A 26,645-nucleotide genomic window follows, 5' to 3' on the forward strand; every position below is an offset into this window, starting at 1 on the left:
GATGTCTGTGTCAATAACAATGTCCTACTTATTTATATTCAGATTGCAAGTCAATAAGAATAAAATAGCAATCTTTACAGTTGAGAAAGCCAGCAAACCTGTTAGCTTCTACTACTGATTTTAAAATTCACAAGAGTAGTCCTAAACAAAAGGTGATTATATTTTATTTGAAAGGTTGCAACATCAAGTTTTAATAATAAATAGCTATACATAAGAAGTTTTACATAGTACAAGTTCCCTTTCAGACCTTTCCATCTACAGGGCAGATGAAGTAAAATTCATCTGTTGCTGTGACCCATGGTCGATGAGGGTGTCATGTGACCAGCACAATGATCAACTGCCTTTACTTTGACCAAGCTATTGCCAGGTACCCATTAGAGCTGGGTAGACTCAGAGGAGCCCTAAATATCCTGAAATTAAAAATCCATGTTTTCACCAAGTTTTCTAACTGGAAGCTCCTTTTATAGATTTAGGTTTTCAAACATTGTAACTTCCTATTCTATTCTACCACTTTGGACTAGGAGTTAATAATTTAACCAAAGAATATATTTCATATGCATCTTACATCTGCAATAGATAGCTAACATAAAATAATTATAATGTGATAAATATCTTACTATGTCATCATCATCCTTTGCTGTAGCGTTGAGCACACTATCCCCAACTGAAAGAGTCTGTAGGGTTCTAACATAAGGTGTATTCAGGAAATAAGGTGCGTGATTACGGATAAGATTGATGAAAACATAAGCATCTTGTAGTGAGCATAAAGGCTGTGGAGCCAAGTCACACACTCTGATCTGCAGCTGTAAATATATTAGAAGGAAAGTAGAATAAAGAGAAGCATAAACCTCAGAGAAGCATGAACCTCAGAGAAGCATGAACCTCAGAGAAGCATGAACCTCAGAGAAGCATGAACCTCAAAGAAGCATGAACCTCAAAGAAGCATGAACCTCAAAGAAGCATGAACCTCAAATAGCATGAACCTCAAAGAAGCATGAACCTCAAAGAAGCATGAACCTCAAAGAAGCATGAACCTCAGAGAAGCATGAACCTCAAAGAAGCATGAAACTCAATCAATTTTTATCAATAAATCCTCTGGATCAAAGCATAATTTTCTTATTTTACATTTCATATATGCTCTAAGATACAGATTGTTTAAATCATTCATTTTAGAACACAATATGTAATGAAGATTTTCTGACCTTTTAATAAACTTTCTACTTACTATAAAGTTGTCTGGAGTACCAGCTACATTTAGTAAACTCTTCATGTATACTTGACCCACTGAGTCAGTAGTAAAATAGCTCGATGTTGTAACTTGGTTAAAGATGCATTGATTGAAGGGAGACTACAGAAAGATGGAACAATATGGTTTAAAATATATTTTTTAAATGACAAAATGAATCAAACATAGACATAGTACTTAAAAATTATTAAACAGTTAATCAGGTAATACTATTCATTGATATTTTGTGGTAGACATACCATAAAAATAAAAGCATTAAAAATTACAAATTAGAAGATATGGATTACAATTTAAACTAATTTTAAAACATCTTTTTTCCTATGAAATATGTTACAATATTTATTAATATGTATGAAATACTATGAAACTGCATATATTTGCAGATCACATCATAATTCAAAAATGTAAAATAGCTTTACTTCTTGTTAGAATGAATCCTTTGATCATGTCTAATATTAATATTTCCTATACTCGTGTCCAATATCACTTGTCATGCAAGTCTTTATGATCTATCTGCTCTATTGACACATTATAAGTAAACTTACAAGTTTATCATTATCCTTGGCTGTAACTCTGGTGATCACTGCTGTGGATTGATCTTCATATAGAGTTAGGGTCTGATTGCCAACTAAAAACTCTGGCCTGTACATGTTTCTATTGACATTGATGACCACTGTGGCTACATCACTCAGATGTGGTGTCCCTCCATCTACAACCCTTATCTCAAACTGGATGTAGGTCAAAAATTACCATCACAATCAATTCATTACAAAAACATTATCATCACAATCAATTCATTACAAAAACATTATCATCACAATCAATTCATTACAAAAACATTATCATCACAATCAATTCATTACAAAAACATTATCATCACAATCAATGAATCTAATCAACACATGGTTACACTCAATGAATATAATCAACACATGATTACACTCAATGAATCTAATCAACACATGGTTACACTCAATGAAATTAATCAACACATGATTACACTCAATGAATCTAATCAACACATGATTACACTCAATGAATTTAATCAACACATGGTTACACTCAATGAAATTAATCAACACATGTTTACACTCAATGAATCTAATTAACACATGATTACACTCAAATCTAATAATGCATGATTACACTCAATGAATCTAATCACCACATGATAACACCCAATGAAATTAATCAACAAATGATTACACTCAATAAATCTAATCAACACATGATTACACCTAATAAATCTAATCAATGCATGATTACACTCGATGAAACTTATCAACACATGATTACATCCAATGACTCTAATCAAATTATGATTACACTCAATGAAACTTATCAACACATGATTACATCCAATGACTCTAATCAAATTATGATTACACTTAATGAAACTAATCAACACATGATTACACTCAATGAAACTAATTATTGCATGCAAAATACATCAAAGTCAACGATAAAAAATATCATCAAACTCAATAAATAGCAATGACATCATAACAACATCATTAACAACATCATCACATTCCTTTGCATAAATACTACAGAACCAATGCGGAAGTTGTTTTTTTTTAAATACAAAAATGTCTAGAATAATGACATTACAAAGTCAAAGTAGACAGAAATTCTTATATTTTTTAAAACATTTTTTTTTGGAATGTAAACGGTACTTAACCCAAGAGCTCCTATTTTGAGGCTCTAACAAATTATATTTAGCTTCAAAGAAAGAGAGTTGACTGTAATAAAAAAATATATTTTATTTTAAAAAATGATTATATTACACACACACACACACACAAAAGAGCATAATGTCTAGTTTCAAAAGATATATACTTCCAATACTTTGAGAACAGAAAAAAAAGCCTCATAAACGCTTTATTTATATGAGTATCAGCACTTATGTTTGAAAACTTTTTAGAAAAGAAAAAAAAAGACCTATGCATATCTGATTTTCACTATAATAAGATTATTTAAGTGTATCTTCCCATTGTGAACATGACCTTAAAAGGCATTTTTTTTATTTAGAATTTTTTTAAAAAAAAAAAGGTACTAGTAGCTTCCATCGCAATTTACATTAAGATTTAAGGAAAACAAAAGCATTCAAACACATTAGGAGCTTAAATTTATTGAACTAATCACTGAGACAAAGAGCTATTACTAACCTTATAAGTGCATTCAGTTCTTTCATCTATTGGTTGAATCAGTCGAAGTAGCCCTGTTGTGTTTTCAATACTGAACAGTTGAGAGTACACACCATCATTGATAATTTCATACATCAAAACTTGATAGCGTGCCTGTATAAAACAGAAATAAACAAAAATATAAAGTCAACAGTTTCTGCGTAAGTAAAAGTGAAATATTCTAATAATAGTAATTATTTAAACATTTTAATTAGGTCCCTAAACATTTTTTTAAATGGTAAAGGTCATTTAGTCTTGATTATATCTATTTATTGATTTTTTTTTTGTTTCCACTTTTTTAGATGACTAATATGATCGAATATTCTAGTAATTGGTACAAGTAAATGCTGATTAATACGTTCTGAAAAACAAAAGAAAATTCAAATAAGTTTTAAATTGACAGTATAACTTACAAAAGTATCCTGGTCACTGGAGGACACTCCAGCAATGACTCCTACTGGTACTGAATTCAAGCTACTTATATTGACAGTGTAAACAGGTTGACTGAAACGTGGTGGAAACAAGTTTCGGTTCACGTTGACTGCACATGAGATTGAACCACTTTTTCCTGAACCATCATTGTTGGTCGCTGTGACAGTGAACTGGAAAAAAAATATATTTTTAGAATATTCTTTTCTTTTATAAAAAAATATGAAATCTCCAAGATAATTTTTTTTTTCTCTATTAACAATTGTGCAATTTCTACAACAAATGGGTTTAAGTAAGTTTCATGGTCAATACAAGGTTTGGGCCCATATGAAGAATTCTATCTAATATCAATAAGATGTCAGAATACAGTTTATAATGAGAGTAAAGTTTTATACAATTTTTGTTTGTTTGTCAGATGTTCCTTCGGAGTTGAAAATAATTTACTTCCTAGTCTGAACCTCCCACAGTATGACCGGGATGGCAGTGGGCAACCTGGGACTATCGACAAGTCTGAACAACAATCCAGGGCACCTATCACACTATCAGGCACAATTTTTTTTTTTTTGCCACTACTGATAAATGCCAATTTTTGGTCAGCATGTCAAAATTATAGCAATGGCTTATCTTATATAATACAGACATAACTTCAAAAAAAAATATGATTACATCTTACACGTCTTGCATCTAGTTATGCATGTTAACCAATGACTTAAATTCTGCCAAGTCACTGGTTTTCCTGGCTGACTCAGGCAACCCATACCATGTTCTTATAGCACTAGGGAAGAAGGAGTATTTGTACTTGAAATTGTATTACTAGTTTAAAAATATATTATAAGCTTAAAGTTACCTATATTAAAAACTTAATTTATAGTGAAAGCTTTAAACTATAGTAAAAGTTCATGAACTATGTCAGATACTAACCAAGAATTACTTACAGTGTAAGGAGTCTTGTTGGAATCATCCCAATAGAGAGGTACAGAGATATACACTTGGCCTTGTTGGTTGGTAGTGAAATACCTTTGGTCATTAACAGAGTTGAACTGTATGCCCCATGTTACTGTTTGTTGTGGGCCCTTAAGGACAGTAAATTAAATGGTGAAAGCATTGGAATCTATTGCTTTCATATATTAGATGTTTTGCAAAATGTTATGCTTCATACATCCCTCAGCATTTGGAGATAGTCCATTTTTCTCAGTCCATTTTTCTCATATTACATTTTTAATATTCTCATTTGGGGTGAGCGGAATACAGAATAAAGTACAATACTTGAAATTCAAGGAGTTTGTGAAAGTTTGCAGGGGGACGGGAGTGCAGACTCAGCCACCAGAGGAAAGGCTGCTTGGACCAGATGAAAGAGTGGATCAAGTGCACCAGCATGGCTGTTGATGCAAGTCAAGGGTAAATGATGTGGATGAATATTCTCATTTTGCCTACTATTTGACAATTGGCTGTACATGATGTATGTTTAGTGAATATAGTCTCTGAGTAAATTAGTCAATCAACAGGACATTTTACAAACTGCTAGCATATTGGTTCAAACAATTATAACTAGTGCAATGAAAATAGAAGCTAAAAGAACAAATATTTTAAGTTCTTCTTTCAAATTCTACAGCAAAAAAATTGTAACAAACTTTCTTACAAAGCTTATATCAACTCTGTCTGTCTTTTGGGTAAAAAGTTTGTACATATTATTTCTCCCACACCCATTCTTGAAACTTTGCACAAATATTTATTGCGCATAGACAAGACATAAATCAATAAAAAACATTAGCCAATTAGTCAATTGGGAATTAATTATTTTGTTTGATAAAGACAAGGGAAATTAATCCTTCAGTATTTGCAGATTATGGCTAAATATGTAGGGTTTGATACCCTTATATAATTGTTCACATTATTTCTTCCACACTCATTTTTGGATCAAGTTGAAATTGTATGAAATCTGTGGATCAGGGGGCAGGGGACAGTTTTTTTCATAACAATGCCACTATGTTTAACTTACAGCACTGTCCTGGTCTGTAAAGTTGAAGCTGAAAATTGGATTGACTATAGGATCATCTTCAAACACTGTGATGCTAATAGTTCCTTGATTGTTGTTAATTAATGGTGAATAGAGATTGCGGTTTATATTGATATGGACTAAAGTTGTGCCACTTAGACGAGGCTGGCCATTGTCCCTGGCAACGACACGCACCTAGTGAAAAAAGCAATGAACACACTAAATCAGAAAAGAAAATCTGATTTACATACCTGTTTAATTATAAAATCAGTTTAAATAAAAAACAAGTAGAATTAGTAGAAAAATAATATTTACATTGAATCGAGGAGTGTTGTCAGTTCTCAAGTTGCCGATTAATGTTATAACACCATTAGATGGATTTACAGAGAAAAAATTGGATGCAGCATCATCTCCGATTGCTAGATATTCTATATCCCCAAAGTGTTTCTCCTGGAATAAATTGTTACACAGTAAGAGTGATTACAAGCTAGTACAAATGAATATGGTAAAAAAAAAAATGAGTACAAAGCTAATGGCACAGATACATAGCTAAAAAAATATAGTGTATTGTTCAATGTATCATGAAAACTTTAATAGGTCTTTATTAAAATTTGATATATTAGAAATAGATTTCTAAAAAAGAATCATTTTTGTTTTATTAATATTATCATATTTTTTAATTATATACAATTCTGAATAAGGAGTTATGCATTCTGTTGTGTTGTCTTTATATGAGAAAAATAGTCCTTGTAATCACAACAAATTTCCATAAGGATCAATAAAGCTTTCTTAGTCTTAACAGACAAAATCAATTGAATTTAGTCTGAAATCCATTAGCCCATTAATCTGTAATGAGTACCCGACATCTGATTAGAAAGTGAAGAGTATAACTTATTGTGATTGTTTAAAAAAGAACTTAGCATTCAAACTAGAAAGTTATATTCTGCTAAAGGTACATTTTTCAGAAACACTTTCAAAATTAGAATGAGCTGATTAAATATAAGAAGAGTATATTTGAAAAGTAAACCCTTCTTGCTGGATATTAACAAGTAACAAGAAAATCAATTGAAATTGACTATAAACATTATTATTGACTACAAGACCTAATGAAAGGGACTATAAGAACTAATGAAAGGGACTATAAAAACTAATGAAAGTGACTAGAATAAATCAAGTACTTACTGGAGCATCACCATCTGTGGCATTGACATCAAACACTTGTGATAAGCTCGCCAAGGTTTCATCAATGGTTATGGTGTATTCAGCATTAGGGAAAGCTGGTGTGAAATCATTTCTCACAAATGTAATGACACCAGAGGCCTGTACGTCTCCACTAAGACTTGGGGTGGCCACATCATTGACAGTGAATTGGAACTTTAAAACCAAAAAAAAACATTAATTAATATTGATAACATTTTAGAAAAGTATCCTAAGAACTAGTGGTCATATTAATACATAAGAACAAAAAACTTGTTAAAATATTTGTCAGAAATTGAGTTCACAAAATGTTTCAAAATATTTTAGAATATGAGTCTAAAGTTAATATAGTTATTGTGTTTAATTTATTGCAGTCTAAGAAAACTGATCATCATGAAATGAAAAAACTATGAAGAGTTTGTGGCAAATAAATGAAAAGAATTCATTTTGTTCTAACTATGGATTTCATTATATTGTTAGTGAGCCTATCTCAACTGTAAGATGAATATCAAACAATGTGTAAGTGCAAATTATTCACTGTACATATAAATTTCAACAAAATTTTTGGTTTTCCATTTAAATTTATGAAACAACCCATTGTTTTCTCATATAGTATTTAGGAACTTAAATCTAGCAAAGCCAAAGAAGTTTGGGAATCTCATGTGAAGGATTAATCTAAATTTAAAAAAAAATTAATTCTTAAAAGAAATTCCCCCAAAAAGGATTGCAAATATTGTCAAAATGAAATTCATTTAATAAATTCTCCCCCTTCCAACATTACCAAAAAAAGGCAAATGTTTAAATTTTAGGCAAGAGTATTTAATTAGTTGCACACATTTTTTTAATTTAAAAAAAAAATGCAGCCATCAAAGTTTTATCTGAGTTTTCCCATTGAATTCATAAACCTACTATATAGAACAAATACATATTGCAGGTGATTAAAATGAAGACATTACTGTGCATTGTGTGTTACTCCTTGACAGATACAGATTCCCTGCTGTTGTAAACTGGCCAGTGTTGGGATGCAGATTGAAAAACTGGATACAATTGGAGAGATTCCAACTCAGCACTTTATACTCAACACTTTGCTGTAAAATGAAGAATTGTGTTAACATCATCAGTTAACCACTAAACTCAAAGAATGCTTTAGCTAGGTCATATCAGATTGGAAGGTCAGGTAGAGAGTCTAACATCCATAAAATAGAGCTGAAAGTAGTAGTGCTAGATCAGTTAAGAACTCAACTCAAAGATTGTATCCAAACAACATTAAATTCTGTATTTCAGTTACAAATCATATAAATTATAATGATGTTGATGAAGATTCATACTAACCCCGTCTGGATCAGTAGCTGTTAGGTTAAACATGTTGGTACCATATGGTGCAGTTTCATACACAGTTTGAACGTAATTTGTTTGTGTGAAGGATGGTTTGCTTGGGTTACGGTTGACACCTATGGTCATAGTTGCTGTTGCTCTGTTGTTGGGCCTCACAGAGTCATATGCTACCAAACACAACTAAACAAAGAGATATTGTTTAAAAACGTTAAAAACAACATGTTTGGCAGCACACCTTTATAAAGTCTAGATACAGCCCTCAGACGTCTGACGAAATACAAAGAAAGCCACTTAGTGTACCTGGTAGGACGTGGTGTATGGGTCAGTTGTCAAACTTGATCTGAGATAGATTGAACCAGTGCTGCTGTTGACCCCAAAATAACTTGGTGCAGAGAGTAGACCACAGTTTGATTCATACACAATGGAATCCTGGATAACAAAATTAAACCGTGTAGGCCCTATATTTTTTATCAACAGACATTCAACAGAATTGCTTGGTTTTAGCAGAAATTACTAAGTTTAAACAGAAATTTATTTCTTTATTAAAAACTAAATGGATCATTGAAAGGTAAATACTTCTGTCTTTTTATTTGATATCAGATACCAGTGTCTATATGAAAAGAATATGACTACAATAAAAATAAAATAATATGCATATGGTCTATCATGATGTCGGTACATTATTTCAGAAAGAATGTCCACCTATACACAGGACCAATAGTGGAAAAAAATAGGATTTAATTAATATATTACTCTAAAAGAGGAAACCTTATGTTAGTTTACTAAGTTCAGTTTCAAAGCAAAAAGAGTTGCCAGCATTTGATAAAGATAATGACAGTCTGTATTGAAAATAACAGCAATAATAAATTGTGATTGGTAAGAGGTAGGCATTATCTTTTACTTTTTTTTTTTGCCATTTTTAGACCTTTGTTTATTATCTCACTCTAAAAACCTATATTTGCATACTGACTAACTAGAACTTGGAAAAAAAGATTTTAAAAAATTAAGAATGTCAGTAAAACATGTGGATCTTCTGCAAAGACAATTTCCACCAATGCTAAAGATATTTTTGTAGCTTTACCTGTAGATCTGGGTCTGTTGCAGTGACTGTGAAAACGTTGGAGTTGGCAGCTTGATTGAAGTTGATGTTTGTATTGTAAGTGTTGGCATTGACAAAATATGGAGGCCGATCACCAACAATATGGATGATAATGCTTGCTGTGTCACTCTTGGGAGACACAATGGACTGATCACTTACAATTACATTGAACTGAAACAAAAAAAAACAAAAAAAGTATCATAGGAAAGACAAAAAAAGATTGGGGCATAAAATGAGAGTTTTAAAGCTTCTGAAACATAGGCCTTTTTTTTTTTTCCATGTTTCTGATATTTTTTTCAGAATCGAAGATTATTACATCCTAGCCCAAACCTCCAGAAGAATGGAGGAGGTTGAAAGTTGGCATGGTGCATACCCAGGACCATGGAAACAACACTCCAAAGCGCATTCCACAAAACCAAGATAACATTCTAAGTGCCTGTCAGAGACTTAATATCAAAGTTGATACAGTGATAATATTGGATATTATCTTATAAATTGTTTATTTCCTTCAAAACAGAAGATAATTATGTCCTACTCATGTGTTACTGTAGTTGGGCATGTTAATTAGAGACTGCTTAGTCATAGGTTGTCCTGGCTGATTTAGGCAACCTGTTCCATGCTTTAATGAATTTTTTGATGTATTTGAAAGGCTTTATAATGTAATTGATGTATTTGACAGGTGTAAAGTTGTAATATTTTATTTAATGTATTAGACAGGTATAATATTATATTTAATGTATTAGATAGTATAATATATTTAATGTATTAGACAGGTATAATAATATTATATTTAAAATATTAGACAGGCATAATATTGTATTTGATGTATTTGACAGATGTACTATTGTGCTTAATGCATTAGACAGGTATAATATTGTATTCAATGTATTAGATGGTATAGTATATTTAATGTATTAGACAGGTATAATAATATTTTATTTAATGTATTAGACAGGCATAATATTGTATTTGATGTATTTGACAGGTGTACTATTGTATTTTATGCATTAGACAGGTATAATAATATATTTAATGTATTAGATGGTTTAATATATTTAATGTATTAGACAGGTATAATAATATTTTATTTTATGCATTAGACAGGTATAATAATATATTTAATGTATTAGATGGTTTAATATATTTAATGTATTAGACAGGTATAATAATATTTTATTTTATGCATTAGACAGGTATAATAATATATTTAATGTATTAGATGGTTTAATATATTTAATGTATTAGATGGTTTAATATATTTAATGTATTAGACAGGTATAATAATATTTTTTTTAATACATTAGACAGGCATAATATTGTATTTGATGTATTTGAGAGGCACCAGGGATCATAGACATGTAAGAAATGAGTAGGCCTACCTGAGTTGTGTTGACTGGAATAGTTGACAGTGGCCTGGCTACGCTGATTAAACCAGTGGTTGCACTGACACTGAAGTAGTCTGAGCCGGCTGTAGGGGCCTGCACTGTGTACAACAATGTGTCCTGAACAGAAAAGAAAATGTCAAACATGATTGTTTTATATCCGTTTTGAAAATTCTGTAAAAATGAAGGACTAAGAAACATATTGAAACGTTTCTCACTATCCAGACTCTCTGCAAACTGCAACACACAACACAACCAACTCAAAGAACTTGAAAACTCAGGGCTCCCAAGTAACGTAACAGTTTAATGTCAAATACATTACAGCCAATGCTGTACACAACAACATAACACTGACTCTACAAAATCCTGGCCTCTGTTTCAAACTGTCTACTACACACAGTGCTTGTTCTGACTTCGCCTCGCACTGGTCACATTGCGAGATAACGTGAAGTGGCTTGAAACTGACATATTTGCTCTTATATAGGGTCCCTATAGGCCTTCTAGAACCGGATGGAATGTCGCCTGACGACTCTGGTTGATCATATTCGCCGTGACTTGCATGCATAACATTTACAACACAGGTCCTTGCCAAACTGGCATGTACTGTCACTTGTCATGGTTGACCGCTTGTCTAGCAATGAACTGGGGTGATTTGTGTAGGCTAAAAACACACAATGCCTACCCCTATCTTTGTCACCACCAGGTTTATAACAATATGAAATGAACAAATTACCTCATGGACAACCAAAGAATGTAATTTTTGTTTCAGACAAAGGTATCAAGGATGCATAGCCTATGTATTTTAAGGGGAGGTATCCCTGAAAATCTTATTTTTGTTATTTCTGAAGCTAGGCCTTTGAAATTTGTTATGGTAACATATAATGATATTCTAAAATAAATAATGCTAAAAAAAAGTTTTTTGAATGATGGTTGCCATGGTAACGGCGGCCATATTGTTTATTGTATACAAATTAAAAGTCTGAATTTTGTAAAAACTATTGATCAGAAATACATGAAATTGAATTAAAAGGTAAGCAAAAAGGATTCTCTAAATTGATACAACGTCAGAATTAAAGCTATAAGTATGTTAAATTTTTTACAAATTTTTGAATTTTTAGTATTTTTTAGACCTAAAAAAACAGGATAAATATTAATTAAAAATTCTTTAAAAAAAAAGTAAATAAAATATTGAAAAAAAATCATTGTACGAGTAAAGTTAATAATGTCCTTAAGAAGTGTTTCAAATTTCATCAAAATCTATCAAGTAGTTTAGGAGAAATTCCTAGTAAAGCACGATGACATGTGCAAAAACTAACATTTTGAGAAAAATGAGTTTAAAGTATAAATTTTATTAAGATTTTGTCTCATAGACCTTACAAAAACATTTTAAAAACATGTTTTAGACACAGATTTAAGCAATAAAAATGATTGTAATGTAAAGAAAAATGATTGATCTACTTAATTATGTTATTAGTTAAAAATCGATATCCTAGACCTAAAACTCAATTTTCTCTAGGGATACCTCCCCTTAAACAACGTCAGAGGAAAACTTTTTGTTGAGGAAGAAAAAAAAATACTTTAAATGTTTTATAAACTTCATCTCTTAATATGGAATGTATGGCTGAGCAGCATAACCACTGTCAAGGGGGCTCAAGTTCAAATTTCGACTCAAGCTGAGTTGTGTTTGCTAAGCGGTCTAGAGGCAGCACTTATACCTTCTCCCAGATATCCCTCACCTCACAAGTCCACAAAAGAGATTGGACTAGAGTGCACTGACCTATGCTATAGCTTGAGAGATGCACTACATGCCTAAAAAAAAAGAAATTTTAATAGTACATATAAATGCCAATAAAAAACTTAAAATTTCAAGCCCCAAAAAATCTTTGAAAGTGACCCTTATAGAATATCACACAACTACATCACATCATCTAGAGCAGTATCAGATCATAGAATCACTATCTGGAGTAGATAAACACTTTGCCATCAAGAGAAATGCTTAGCATTGCAATACAATAATTAGTAACAAGATAAATAAAACGCATAATATTTTTCAGCGACAGCACAGCATTCAAAATTATAGAACAATTAAACCAAGCTGGACATCCCTGACTGAAGCAATCATGTTTATTAAGACATAAACGTTTGATTCTCAAGGACAGAAATTGTAATCTGAGTTCAATCTTACATTATCTGCATCTGTGGCACTTATTTGTATGGCAGACGTTCCAATGAAAGCACCATTGTTAATAGTTGTCTCATAGATAGACTTGCTTAGAACAGGGCCATTAAAGTTACGCTGTACACTGATGGTGACCGTGCCGGTAGCTTCCTGCGTGGTGACTTGGAAAGTTTTTGTTGCTTTCACTAAGAGCTGAAATAAAAATGACAGAAAAAAAACTGAAAGAGACTATACTGTATTGAACCATACAAATATTTTTGTGAAGTATCCAAAACTCTATCCTGCGTGGTGACTTGGAAAGTTTTTGTTGCTTTCACTAAGAGCTGAAATAAAAATGACAGAAAAAAAACTGAAAGAGACTATACTGTATTGAACCATACAAATATTTTTGTGAAGTATCCAAAACTCTATCCTGCGTGGTGACTTGGAAAGTTTTTGTTGCTTTCACTAAGAGCTGAAATAAAAATGACAGAAAAAAAACTGAAAGAGACTATACTGTATTGAACCATACAAATATTTTTGTGAAGTATCCAAAACTCTATCCTGCGTGGTGACTTGGAAAGTTTTTGTTGCTTTCACTAAGAGCTGAAATAAAAATGACAGAAAAAAAACTGAAAGAGACTATACTGTATTGAACCATACAAATATTTTTGTGAAGTATCCAAAACTCTATCCTGCGTGGTGACTTGGAAAGTTTTTGTTGCTTTCACTAAGAGCTGAAATAAAAATGACAGAAAAAAAACTGAAAGAGACTATACTGTATTGAACCATACAAATATTTTTGTGAAGTATCCAAAACTCTATCCTGCGTGGTGACTTGGAAAGTTTTTGTTGCTTTCACTAAGAGCTGAAATAAAAATGACAGAAAAAAAACTGAAAGAGACTATACTGTATTGAACCATACAAATATTTTTGTGAAGTATCCAAAACTCTATCCTGCGTGGTGACTTGGAAAGTTTTTGTTGCTTTCACTAAGAGCTGAAATAAAAATGACAGAAAAAAAACTGAAAGAGACTATACTGTATTGAACCATACAAATATTTTTGTGAAGTATCCAAAACTCTATCCTGCGTGGTGACTTGGAAAGTTTTTGTTGCTTTCACTAAGAGCTGAAATAAAAATGACAGAAAAAAAACTGAAAGAGACTATACTGTATTGAACCATACAAATATTTTTGTGAAGTATCCAAAACTCTATCCTGCGTGGTGACTTGGAAAGTTTTTGTTGCTTTCACTAAGAGCTGAAATAAAAATGACAGAAAAAAAACTGAAAGAGACTATACTGTATTGAACCATACAAATATTTTTGTGAAGTATCCAAAACTCTATCCTGCGTGGTGACTTGGAAAGTTTTTGTTGCTTTCACTAAGAGCTGAAATAAAAATGACAGAAAAAAAACTGAAAGAGACTATACTGTATTGAACCATACAAATATTTTTGTGAAGTATCCAAAACTCTATCCTGCGTGGTGACTTGGAAAGTTTTTGTTGCTTTCACTAAGAGCTGAAATAAAAATGACAGAAAAAAAACTGAAAGAGACTATACTGTATTGAACCATACAAATATTTTTGTGAAGTATCCAAAACTCTATCCTGCGTGGTGACTTGGAAAGTTTTTGTTGCTTTCACTAAGAGCTGAAATAAAAATGACAGAAAAAAAACTGAAAGAGACTATACTGTATTGAACCATACAAATATTTTTGTGAAGTATCCAAAACTCTATCCTGCGTGGTGACTTGGAAAGTTTTTGTTGCTTTCACTAAGAGCTGAAATAAAAATGACAGAAAAAAAACTGAAAGAGACTATACTGTATTGAACCATACAAATATTTTTGTGAAGTATCCAAAACTCTATCCTGCGTGGTGACTTGGAAAGTTTTTGTTGCTTTCACTAAGAGCTGAAATAAAAATGACAGAAAAAAAACTGAAAGAGACTATACTGTATTGAACCATACAAATATTTTTGTGAAGTATCCAAAACTCTATCCTGCGTGGTGACTTGGAAAGTTTTTGTTGCTTTCACTAAGAGCTGAAATAAAAATGACAGAAAAAAAACTGAAAGAGACTATACTGTATTGAACCATACAAATATTTTTGTGAAGTATCCAAAACTCTATCCTGCGTGGTGACTTGGAAAGTTTTTGTTGCTTTCACTAAGAGCTGAAATAAAAATGACAGAAAAAAAACTGAAAGAGACTATACTGTATTGAACCATACAAATATTTTTGTGAAGTATCCAAAACTCTATCCTGCGTGGTGACTTGGAAAGTTTTTGTTGCTTTCACTAAGAGCTGAAATAAAAATGACAGAAAAAAAACTGAAAGAGACTATACTGTATTGAACCATACAAATATTTTTGTGAAGTATCCAAAACTCTATCCTGCGTGGTGACTTGGAAAGTTTTTGTTGCTTTCACTAAGAGCTGAAATAAAAATGACAGAAAAAAAACTGAAAGAGACTATACTGTATTGAACCATACAAATATTTTTGTGAAGTATCCAAAACTCTATCCTGCGTGGTGACTTGGAAAGTTTTTGTTGCTTTCACTAAGAGCTGAAATAAAAATGACAGAAAAAAAACTGAAAGAGACTATACTGTATTGAACCATACAAATATTTTTGTGAAGTATCCAAAACTCTATCCTGCGTGGTGACTTGGAAAGTTTTTGTTGCTTTCACTAAGAGCTGAAATAAAAATGACAGAAAAAAAACTGAAAGAGACTATACTGTATTGAACCATACAAATATTTTTGTGAAGTATCCAAAACTCTATCCTGCGTGGTGACTTGGAAAGTTTTTGTTGCTTTCACTAAGAGCTGAAATAAAAATGACAGAAAAAAAACTGAAAGAGACTATACTGTATTGAACCATACAAATATTTTTGTGAAGTATCCAAAACTCTATCCTGCGTGGTGACTTGGAAAGTTTTTGTTGCTTTCACTAAGAGCTGAAATAAAAATGACAGAAAAAAAACTGAAAGAGACTATACTGTATTGAACCATACAAATATTTTTGTGAAGTATCCAAAACTCTATCCTGCGTGGTGACTTGGAAAGTTTTTGTTGCTTTCACTAAGAGCTGAAATAAAAATGACAGAAAAAAAACTGAAAGAGACTATACTGTATTGAACCATACAAATATTTTTGTGAAGTATCCAAAACTCTATCCTGCGTGGTGACTTGGAAAGTTTTTGTTGCTTTCACTAAGAGCTGAAATAAAAATGACAGAAAAAAAACTGAAAGAGACTATACTGTATTGAACCATACAAATATTTTTGTGAAGTATCCAAAACTCTATCCTGCGTGGTGACTTGGAAAGTTTTTGTTGCTTTCACTAAGAGCTGAAATAAAAATGACAGAAAAAAAACTGAAAGAGACTATACTGTATTGAACCATACAAATATTTTTGTGAAGTATCCAAAACTCTATCCTGCGTGGTGACTTGGAAAGTTTTTGTTGCTTTCACTAAGAGCTGAAATAAAAATGACAGAAAAAAAACTGAAAGAGACTATACTGTATTGAACCATACAAATATTTTTGTGAAGTATCCAAAACTCTATCCTGCGTGGTGACTTGGAAAGTTTTTGTTGCTTTCACTAAGAGCTGAAATAAAAATGACAGAAAAAAAACTGAAAGAGACTATACTGTATTGAACCATACAAATATTTTTGTGAAGTATCCAAAACTCTATCCTGCGTGGTGACTTGGAAAGTTTTTGTTGCTTTCACTAAGAGCTGAAATAAAAATGACAGAAAAAAAACTGAAAGAGACTATACTGTATTGAACCATACAAATATTTTTGTGAAGTATCCAAAACTCTATCCTGCGTGGTGACTTGGAAAGTTTTTGTTGCTTTCACTAAGAGCTGAAATAAAAATGACAGAAAAAAAACTGAAAGAGACTATACTGTATTGAACCATACAAATATTTTTGTGAAGTATCCAAAACTCTATCCTGCGTGGTGACTTGGAAAGTTTTTGTTGCTTTCACTAAGAGCTGAAATAAAAATGACAGAAAAAAAACTGAAAGAGACTATACTGTATTGAACCATACAAATATTTTTGTGAAGTATCCAAAACTCTATCCTGCGTGGTGACTTGGAAAGTTTTTGTTGCTTTCACTAAGAGCTGAAATAAAAATGACAGAAAAAAAACTGAAAGAGACTATACTGTATTGAACCATACAAATATTTTTGTGAAGTATCCAAAACTCTATCCTGCGTGGTGACTTGGAAAGTTTTTGTTGCTTTCACTAAGAGCTGAAATAAAAATGACAGAAAAAAAACTGAAAGAGACTATACTGTATTGAACCATACAAATATTTTTGTGAAGTATCCAAAACTCTATCCTGCGTGGTGACTTGGAAAGTTTTTGTTGCTTTCACTAAGAGCTGAAATAAAAATGACAGAAAAAAAACTGAAAGAGACTATACTGTATTGAACCATACAAATATTTTTGTGAAGTATCCAAAACTCTATCCTGCGTGGTGACTTGGAAAGTTTTTGTTGCTTTCACTAAGAGCTGAAATAAAAATGACAGAAAAAAAACTGAAAGAGACTATACTGTATTGAACCATACAAATATTTTTGTGAAGTATCCAAAACTCTATCCTGCGTGGTGACTTGGAAAGTTTTTGTTGCTTTCACTAAGAGCTGAAATAAAAATGACAGAAAAAAAACTGAAAGAGACTATACTGTATTGAACCATACAAATATTTTTGTGAAGTATCCAAAACTCTATCCTGCGTGGTGACTTGGAAAGTTTTTGTTGCTTTCACTAAGAGCTGAAATAAAAATGACAGAAAAAAAACTGAAAGAGACTATACTGTATTGAACCATACAAATATTTTTGTGAAGTATCCAAAACTCTATCCTGCGTGGTGACTTGGAAAGTTTTTGTTGCTTTCACTAAGAGCTGAAATAAAAATGACAGAAAAAAAACTGAAAGAGACTATACTGTATTGAACCATACAAATATTTTTGTGAAGTATCCAAAACTCTATCCTGCGTGGTGACTTGGAAAGTTTTTGTTGCTTTCACTAAGAGCTGAAATAAAAATGACAGAAAAAAAACTGAAAGAGACTATACTGTATTGAACCATACAAATATTTTTGTGAAGTATCCAAAACTCTATCCTGCGTGGTGACTTGGAAAGTTTTTGTTGCTTTCACTAAGAGCTGAAATAAAAATGACAGAAAAAAAACTGAAAGAGACTATACTGTATTGAACCATACAAATATTTTTGTGAAGTATCCAAAACTCTATCCTGCGTGGTGACTTGGAAAGTTTTTGTTGCTTTCACTAAGAGCTGAAATAAAAATGACAGAAAAAAAACTGAAAGAGACTATACTGTATTGAACCATACAAATATTTTTGTGAAGTATCCAAAACTCTATCCTGCGTGGTGACTTGGAAAGTTTTTGTTGCTTTCACTAAGAGCTGAAATAAAAATGACAGAAAAAAAACTGAAAGAGACTATACTGTATTGAACCATACAAATATTTTTGTGAAGTATCCAAAACTCTATCCTGCGTGGTGACTTGGAAAGTTTTTGTTGCTTTCACTAAGAGCTGAAATAAAAATGACAGAAAAAAAACTGAAAGAGACTATACTGTATTGAACCATACAAATATTTTTGTGAAGTATCCAAAACTCTATCCTGCGTGGTGACTTGGAAAGTTTTTGTTGCTTTCACTAAGAGCTGAAATAAAAATGACAGAAAAAAAACTGAAAGAGACTATACTGTATTGAACCATACAAATATTTTTGTGAAGTATCCAAAACTCTATCCTGCGTGGTGACTTGGAAAGTTTTTGTTGCTTTCACTAAGAGCTGAAATAAAAATGACAGAAAAAAAACTGAAAGAGACTATACTGTATTGAACCATACAAATATTTTTGTGAAGTATCCAAAACTCTATCCTGCGTGGTGACTTGGAAAGTTTTTGTTGCTTTCACTAAGAGCTGAAATAAAAATGACAGAAAAAAAACTGAAAGAGACTATACTGTATTGAACCATACAAATATTTTTGTGAAGTATCCAAAACTCTATCCTGCGTGGTGACTTGGAAAGTTTTTGTTGCTTTCACTAAGAGCTGAAATAAAAATGACAGAAAAAAAACTGAAAGAGACTATACTGTATTGAACCATACAAATATTTTTGTGAAGTATCCAAAACTCTATCCTGCGTGGTGACTTGGAAAGTTTTTGTTGCTTTCACTAAGAGCTGAAATAAAAATGACAGAAAAAAAACTGAAAGAGACTATACTGTATTGAACCATACAAATATTTTTGTGAAGTATCCAAAACTCTATCCTGCGTGGTGACTTGGAAAGTTTTTGTTGCTTTCACTAAGAGCTGAAATAAAAATGACAGAAAAAAAACTGAAAGAGACTATACTGTATTGAACCATACAAATATTTTTGTGAAGTATCCAAAACTCTATCCTGCGTGGTGACTTGGAAAGTTTTTGTTGCTTTCACTAAGAGCTGAAATAAAAATGACAGAAAAAAAACTGAAAGAGACTATACTGTATTGAACCATACAAATATTTTTGTGAAGTATCCAAAACTCTATCCTGCGTGGTGACTTGGAAAGTTTTTGTTGCTTTCACTAAGAGCTGAAATAAAAATGACAGAAAAAAAACTGAAAGAGACTATACTGTATTGAACCATACAAATATTTTTGTGAAGTATCCAAAACTCTATCCTGCGTGGTGACTTGGAAAGTTTTTGTTGCTTTCACTAAGAGCTGAAATAAAAATGACAGAAAAAAAACTGAAAGAGACTATACTGTATTGAACCATACAAATATTTTTGTGAAGTATCCAAAACTCTATCCTGCGTGGTGACTTGGAAAGTTTTTGTTGCTTTCACTAAGAGCTGAAATAAAAATGACAGAAAAAAAACTGAAAGAGACTATACTGTATTGAACCATACAAATATTTTTGTGAAGTATCCAAAACTCTATCCTGCGTGGTGACTTGGAAAGTTTTTGTTGCTTTCACTAAGAGCTGAAATAAAAATGACAGAAAAAAAACTGAAAGAGACTATACTGTATTGAACCATACAAATATTTTTGTGAAGTATCCAAAACTCTATCCTGCGTGGTGACTTGGAAAGTTTTTGTTGCTTTCACTAAGAGCTGAAATAAAAATGACAGAAAAAAAACTGAAAGAGACTATACTGTATTGAACCATACAAATATTTTTGTGAAGTATCCAAAACTCTATCCTGCGTGGTGACTTGGAAAGTTTTTGTTGCTTTCACTAAGAGCTGAAATAAAAATGACAGAAAAAAAACTGAAAGAGACTATACTGTATTGAACCATACAAATATTTTTGTGAAGTATCCAAAACTCTATCCTGCGTGGTGACTTGGAAAGTTTTTGTTGCTTTCACTAAGAGCTGAAATAAAAATGACAGAAAAAAAACTGAAAGAGACTATACTGTATTGAACCATACAAATATTTTTGTGAAGTATCCAAAACTCTATCCTGCGTGGTGACTTGGAAAGTTTTTGTTGCTTTCACTAAGAGCTGAAATAAAAATGACAGAAAAAAAACTGAAAGAGACTATACTGTATTGAACCATACAAATATTTTTGTGAAGTATCCAAAACTCTATCCTGCGTGGTGACTTGGAAAGTTTTTGTTGCTTTCACTAAGAGCTGAAATAAAAATGACAGAAAAAAAACTGAAAGAGACTATACTGTATTGAACCATACAAATATTTTTGTGAAGTATCCAAAACTCTATCCTGCGTGGTGACTTGGAAAGTTTTTGTTGCTTTCACTAAGAGCTGAAATAAAAATGACAGAAAAAAAACTGAAAGAGACTATACTGTATTGAACCATACAAATATTTTTGTGAAGTATCCAAAACTCTATCCTGCGTGGTGACTTGGAAAGTTTTTGTTGCTTTCACTAAGAGCTGAAATAAAAATGACAGAAAAAAAACTGAAAGAGACTATACTGTATTGAACCATACAAATATTTTTGTGAAGTATCCAAAACTCTATCCTGCGTGGTGACTTGGAAAGTTTTTGTTGCTTTCACTAAGAGCTGAAATAAAAATGACAGAAAAAAAACTGAAAGAGACTATACTGTATTGAACCATACAAATATTTTTGTGAAGTATCCAAAACTCTATCCTGCGTGGTGACTTGGAAAGTTTTTGTTGCTTTCACTAAGAGCTGAAATAAAAATGACAGAAAAAAAACTGAAAGAGACTATACTGTATTGAACCATACAAATATTTTTGTGAAGTATCCAAAACTCTATCCTGCGTGGTGACTTGGAAAGTTTTTGTTGCTTTCACTAAGAGCTGAAATAAAAATGACAGAAAAAAAACTGAAAGAGACTATACTGTATTGAACCATACAAATATTTTTGTGAAGTATCCAAAACTCTATCCTGCGTGGTGACTTGGAAAGTTTTTGTTGCTTTCACTAAGAGCTGAAATAAAAATGACAGAAAAAAAACTGAAAGAGACTATACTGTATTGAACCATACAAATATTTTTGTGAAGTATCCAAAACTCTATCCTGCGTGGTGACTTGGAAAGTTTTTGTTGCTTTCACTAAGAGCTGAAATAAAAATGACAGAAAAAAAACTGAAAGAGACTATACTGTATTGAACCATACAAATATTTTTGTGAAGTATCCAAAACTCTATCCTGCGTGGTGACTTGGAAAGTTTTTGTTGCTTTCACTAAGAGCTGAAATAAAAATGACAGAAAAAAAACTGAAAGAGACTATACTGTATTGAACCATACAAATATTTTTGTGAAGTATCCAAAACTCTATCCTGCGTGGTGACTTGGAAAGTTTTTGTTGCTTTCACTAAGAGCTGAAATAAAAATGACAGAAAAAAAACTGAAAGAGACTATACTGTATTGAACCATACAAATATTTTTGTGAAGTATCCAAAACTCTATCCTGCGTGGTGACTTGGAAAGTTTTTGTTGCTTTCACTAAGAGCTGAAATAAAAATGACAGAAAAAAAACTGAAAGAGACTATACTGTATTGAACCATACAAATATTTTTGTGAAGTATCCAAAACTCTATCCTGCGTGGTGACTTGGAAAGTTTTTGTTGCTTTCACTAAGAGCTGAAATAAAAATGACAGAAAAAAAACTGAAAGAGACTATACTGTATTGAACCATACAAATATTTTTGTGAAGTATCCAAAACTCTATCCTGCGTGGTGACTTGGAAAGTTTTTGTTGCTTTCACTAAGAGCTGAAATAAAAATGACAGAAAAAAAACTGAAAGAGACTATACTGTATTGAACCATACAAATATTTTTGTGAAGTATCCAAAACTCTATCCTGCGTGGTGACTTGGAAAGTTTTTGTTGCTTTCACTAAGAGCTGAAATAAAAATGACAGAAAAAAAACTGAAAGAGACTATACTGTATTGAACCATACAAATATTTTTGTGAAGTATCCAAAACTCTATCCTGCGTGGTGACTTGGAAAGTTTTTGTTGCTTTCACTAAGAGCTGAAATAAAAATGACAGAAAAAAAACTGAAAGAGACTATACTGTATTAATAATAATAATAATAATAATCTTTATTATCCGTAAGGAAATTTGTCTTACAATTTGTGCATTACACCAAACAAAAAACATTATAACTATAAGAAACCAAAGTGTACATTCACACCGGACTCACTCATAATTTACATGTGACAAAGTTTATACCAGATTGTTCTTATTTAATGATTTGATTGCCAGGGGAACAAAAGAGTGTTTGTGACTGTTTCGTCTTGAACCATACAAATATTTTTGTGAAGTATCCAAAACTCCAATTATACCTATGTAACATCTCTTGAGCAAGTTCAATCTTACTGACCCCCCGTGGCTACATAGACAGGTCTCTCTAAACATTTGTCCATTCACCAAATGGATACATATGTAGCAAATAGGTGAATAAGTTCACTTTAAATAAAATTAAGGAACACAAGGTATGTCTTTCTGGCTGTTATAAAAACATTCAGGGAGTGGGAACAGAATTGTTTTAATATTCCTAATATCTCCTAGTTTGAGGGCAGATCATAGTTGAAAAAGTAAAAGTTTTAGATGCCCCACCTTAATTAGAACTAAAAATAAACTGGCTAAAGATCCAGCATAAATATGTCATATGTTATTTAACCTTGGTTAAGCCAATAATAGAATATGCATCCTCCGTTTGGGACCCCTCAACTCAAGAAAACATTAAGAAACTGGAACAGGCACAAAATAGAGCAGTGCGATTCATAACAAACGAATATTCACACTTGACTTGAGTAACACCTTAAGTAAAATCTCTAAATTTAGAAAGCCTTCAGGACAGAAGACTCAAAGGTAAAGTAGCAATTATACATAAAACACTGAACCATAATCTTCAAATACAAAAACAAAATTTAATAAAATACTCGACACAAAGATAAAGGCACATTCCTCATCCTATATGCTAGGACAAATTTGTACAAATACTCCTTCTTCCCTAATAGGCAGAATTTAAGTCATTGGTTAATATGCATGACTAAATGCATGATGCGTAGGACGTAATCATCTTCTTTTTTGAAGTAACGTCTGTATTATATAAGATAAGATAAGATCTACCCTATTCTCATGTAGAATGTGTATGAAGCTCAGAAGCTAATAACTTACAATGTATTGTAACCTTTTGGCTGGATCACTACGTAGGTCACGGATAACAGTCACTTGTCCTGTTCCTGGGACAACACTGAAATATGTTGGGGCTGTATCCGTTCCTATAACACTGAAGGTAATGTCAGGCTGCAAAAAAATTAAAGAAATCAAATGGTGAAGAGAAAGATAAAAATGAACCAGTTCTTACTCAGACTTCATGAAATATGATACATAGTATAATAGATTCCAAAATGATCAACAAGCCTTCATCTCTGTACCGGAAAGAAATGAGACAAATGTTGTGAAAGATGAAAATAGAAACTACCAAAGCATGCCCTCATGAAGTGTCTCCAGAAAATAAGAGATGATATATTTGAAGCTGCATAATTAATTTAATCTTAATATGATATAGGCCACAGAAAAAAAAACTTTAGAAGACACACTAATGTAAAAACAACTACACAGATCTTTTCTGATATTGAACTAATGATCTGTACCCTCCAAATTGATAATGAGAATGACATAGAAAAAAAACCCAAAGGGGTAAAGCTACAATTTAGTCCCCATGAAAACTTTGGACTATATGTTAGTCTAATGGACTATATGTTAGTCTAATGGACTATATGTTAGTCTAATGGACTATATGTTAGTCTAATGGACTATATGTTAGTCTAATGGACTATATCTTATGGACTATATGTTAGTCTAATGGACTATATGTTAGTCTAATGGACTATATGTTAGTCTAAGGGACTATATGTTAGTCTAATGGACTATATGTTAGTCTAAGGGACTATATGTTAGTCTAATGGACTATATGTTAGTCTAATGGACTATATCTAATGGACTATATGTTAGTCTAATGGACTATATGTTAGTCTAATGGACTATATGTAAGTCTAATTGACTATATGTTAGTCTAATGGACTATATGTTAGTCTAATGGACTATATGTTAGTCTAATGGACTATATCTAATGGACTATATGTTAGTCTAATGGACTATATGTTAGTCTAAGGGACTATATGTTAGTCTAAGGGACTATATGTTAGTCTAATGGACTATATCTAATGGACTATATGTTAGTCTAATGGACTATATCTAATGGACTATATGTTAGTCTAATGGACTATATGTTAGTCTAATGGACTATATGTTAGTCTAAGGGACTATATGTTAGTCTAATGGACTATATGTTAGTCTAAGGGACTATATGTTAGTCTAATGGACTATATGTTAGTCTAATGGACTATATCTAATGGACTATATGTTAGTCTAATGGACTATATGTTAGTTTAATGGACTATATGTTAGTCTAATTGACTATATGTTAGTCTAATGGACTATATGTTAGTCTAATGGACTATATCTAATGGACTATATGTTAGTCTAATGGACTATATGTTAGTCTAAGGGACTATATGTTAGTCTAAGGGACTATATGTTAGTCTAATGGACTATATCTAATGGACTATATGTTAGTCTAATGGACTATATCTAATGGACTATATGTTAGTCTAATGGACTATATGTTAGTCTAATGGACTATATGTTAGTCTAAGGGACTATATGTTAGTCTAATGGACTATATGTTAGTCTAAGGGACTATATGTTAGTCTAATGGACTATATGTTAGTCTAATGGACTATATCTAATGGACTATATGTTAGTCTAATGGACTATATGTTAGTTTAATGGACTATGTTGTCAAGAGCGTGGGTGTGTAAGATGTGAGATTGTGTGTGTGTTTGTTTATTTTATTAGTTGGTGTGTGAATTGTTTTTATCACGGGATTTTCAAGGGGGGACAATTAGGTTTCTAGCGGTCAGTCAAGCAGTTGGAGAGGTGACCTGGTCTGAGTAGGGTGCTGATGTTTTGTGTATTTCATAAGAGTGATATAATTGTGTGCTTTATTAAGTATTAAAGTATTATCGATATTCATGAATATAAGGAGTTAGAGTTGATGTATACTAAGTGTTCGTATTTGAGTTAAGCAAGTATTGACCAGTGTAATTGAGAATCATACCCTAGATTATCGAGCCATATGTAAGTGTAGTAAAGAACTCACCCGAGTTCCCTTACAGTTGGGGGCTCTTGTGAAAGAAAACCAGGACCTCTCGTCGCATAAATTGTATAAGTAGAGCAGTTATAAATTGTTATTGATGTACTTAAACTTACAAATATTGTTCTACATGTTATATTGTTGTTAATTTGACACTCATTCTATTTTAAAACATTTTTCCTCATGTGTTATGCCCCTTGATTTGGCCTGAGGAACGGCGGTGGTTTGAAGTACCAGTACAGAGAGGACAGCGACAGCCCGAAGTTGCATCACGAGGACAGGTTGGATCACGTGCAGGGAGTGGAAGTTAAGTGATTTGTGTTATCTCTCGTGTAGCTGAACCCTCTACTCTCTAGCCTCTATTTTCTTGCTCTATTATAATTTGTTTCAATTTGACTATCATATATTTTCCTGCTTTTTTTTTTCTTTGCTGTCATACTAGCCTCTCAATTTAAGGCTTCAGTCATTTCATTCTGATTTTATTGTTGCCAATTTAAAAAAGGCAAGAGTCTTTAAATCAACGTATTCTAACTTCCTATCTGAATCTAATAATCTGATCATTATTTCAATTTGTATTTTTCTGTCTTGATCATTTACTTGCCTAATCTATGGTATAACTAAAAATATTCTGCAAAATTAGGATTGATTTTATTTTCTTATTGTATGTATAATAGAACACTATAATTATTCTTGAGGTAGTAATTTAAGGTAAAAGAAATACTAGGACTGTTATTTTAAAATTTTCTGTAAAACTTAGTGTAGCAAACGTACTGAGTGCTGTGTATTATAAGGAATAGAAAGTAAAACATGGAAAAGGAGAGTGAGGCAGAGAAACAGAGAAGAGAAAGATCTGAGAGGGTGGAGGAAAGAGAAATGTCCAAGCTGCAACAGATGATAAGATTAAAGG

At 32.0% G+C, this 26,645-nt stretch overlaps 1 protein-coding gene across 1 annotated transcript in view; it reads right to left on the bottom strand.

The window, feature by feature from the left end:
- LOC106052088 (protocadherin Fat 4-like) overlaps positions 1–26,645 on the bottom strand; it is a 301,505-nt gene that overhangs the window by 25,823 nt on the left and 249,037 nt on the right. The window contains exons 46-61 of the mRNA XM_056018734.1: positions 23,695–23,823; positions 13,056–13,241; positions 10,868–10,990; positions 9,471–9,659; positions 8,690–8,818; positions 8,387–8,569; positions 8,011–8,142; positions 7,040–7,231; positions 6,173–6,307; positions 5,861–6,052; positions 4,797–4,934; positions 3,846–4,034; positions 3,415–3,546; positions 1,792–1,974; positions 1,226–1,348; positions 618–803 (exon numbers count right to left, since the gene is read on the bottom strand). Of these exons, the coding sequence (XP_055874709.1) occupies positions 618–803; positions 1,226–1,348; positions 1,792–1,974; positions 3,415–3,546; positions 3,846–4,034; positions 4,797–4,934; positions 5,861–6,052; positions 6,173–6,307; positions 7,040–7,231; positions 8,011–8,142; positions 8,387–8,569; positions 8,690–8,818; positions 9,471–9,659; positions 10,868–10,990; positions 13,056–13,241; positions 23,695–23,823 (2,541 nt within the window). The remainder of the gene's footprint in view (positions 1–617; positions 804–1,225; positions 1,349–1,791; positions 1,975–3,414; positions 3,547–3,845; positions 4,035–4,796; positions 4,935–5,860; positions 6,053–6,172; positions 6,308–7,039; positions 7,232–8,010; positions 8,143–8,386; positions 8,570–8,689; positions 8,819–9,470; positions 9,660–10,867; positions 10,991–13,055; positions 13,242–23,694; positions 23,824–26,645) is intronic.

This window comes from Biomphalaria glabrata, chromosome 2 (genome assembly GCF_947242115.1).
Source record: "Biomphalaria glabrata chromosome 2, xgBioGlab47.1, whole genome shotgun sequence".
Taxonomy (NCBI): Eukaryota; Metazoa; Mollusca; class Gastropoda; family Planorbidae; genus Biomphalaria; species Biomphalaria glabrata.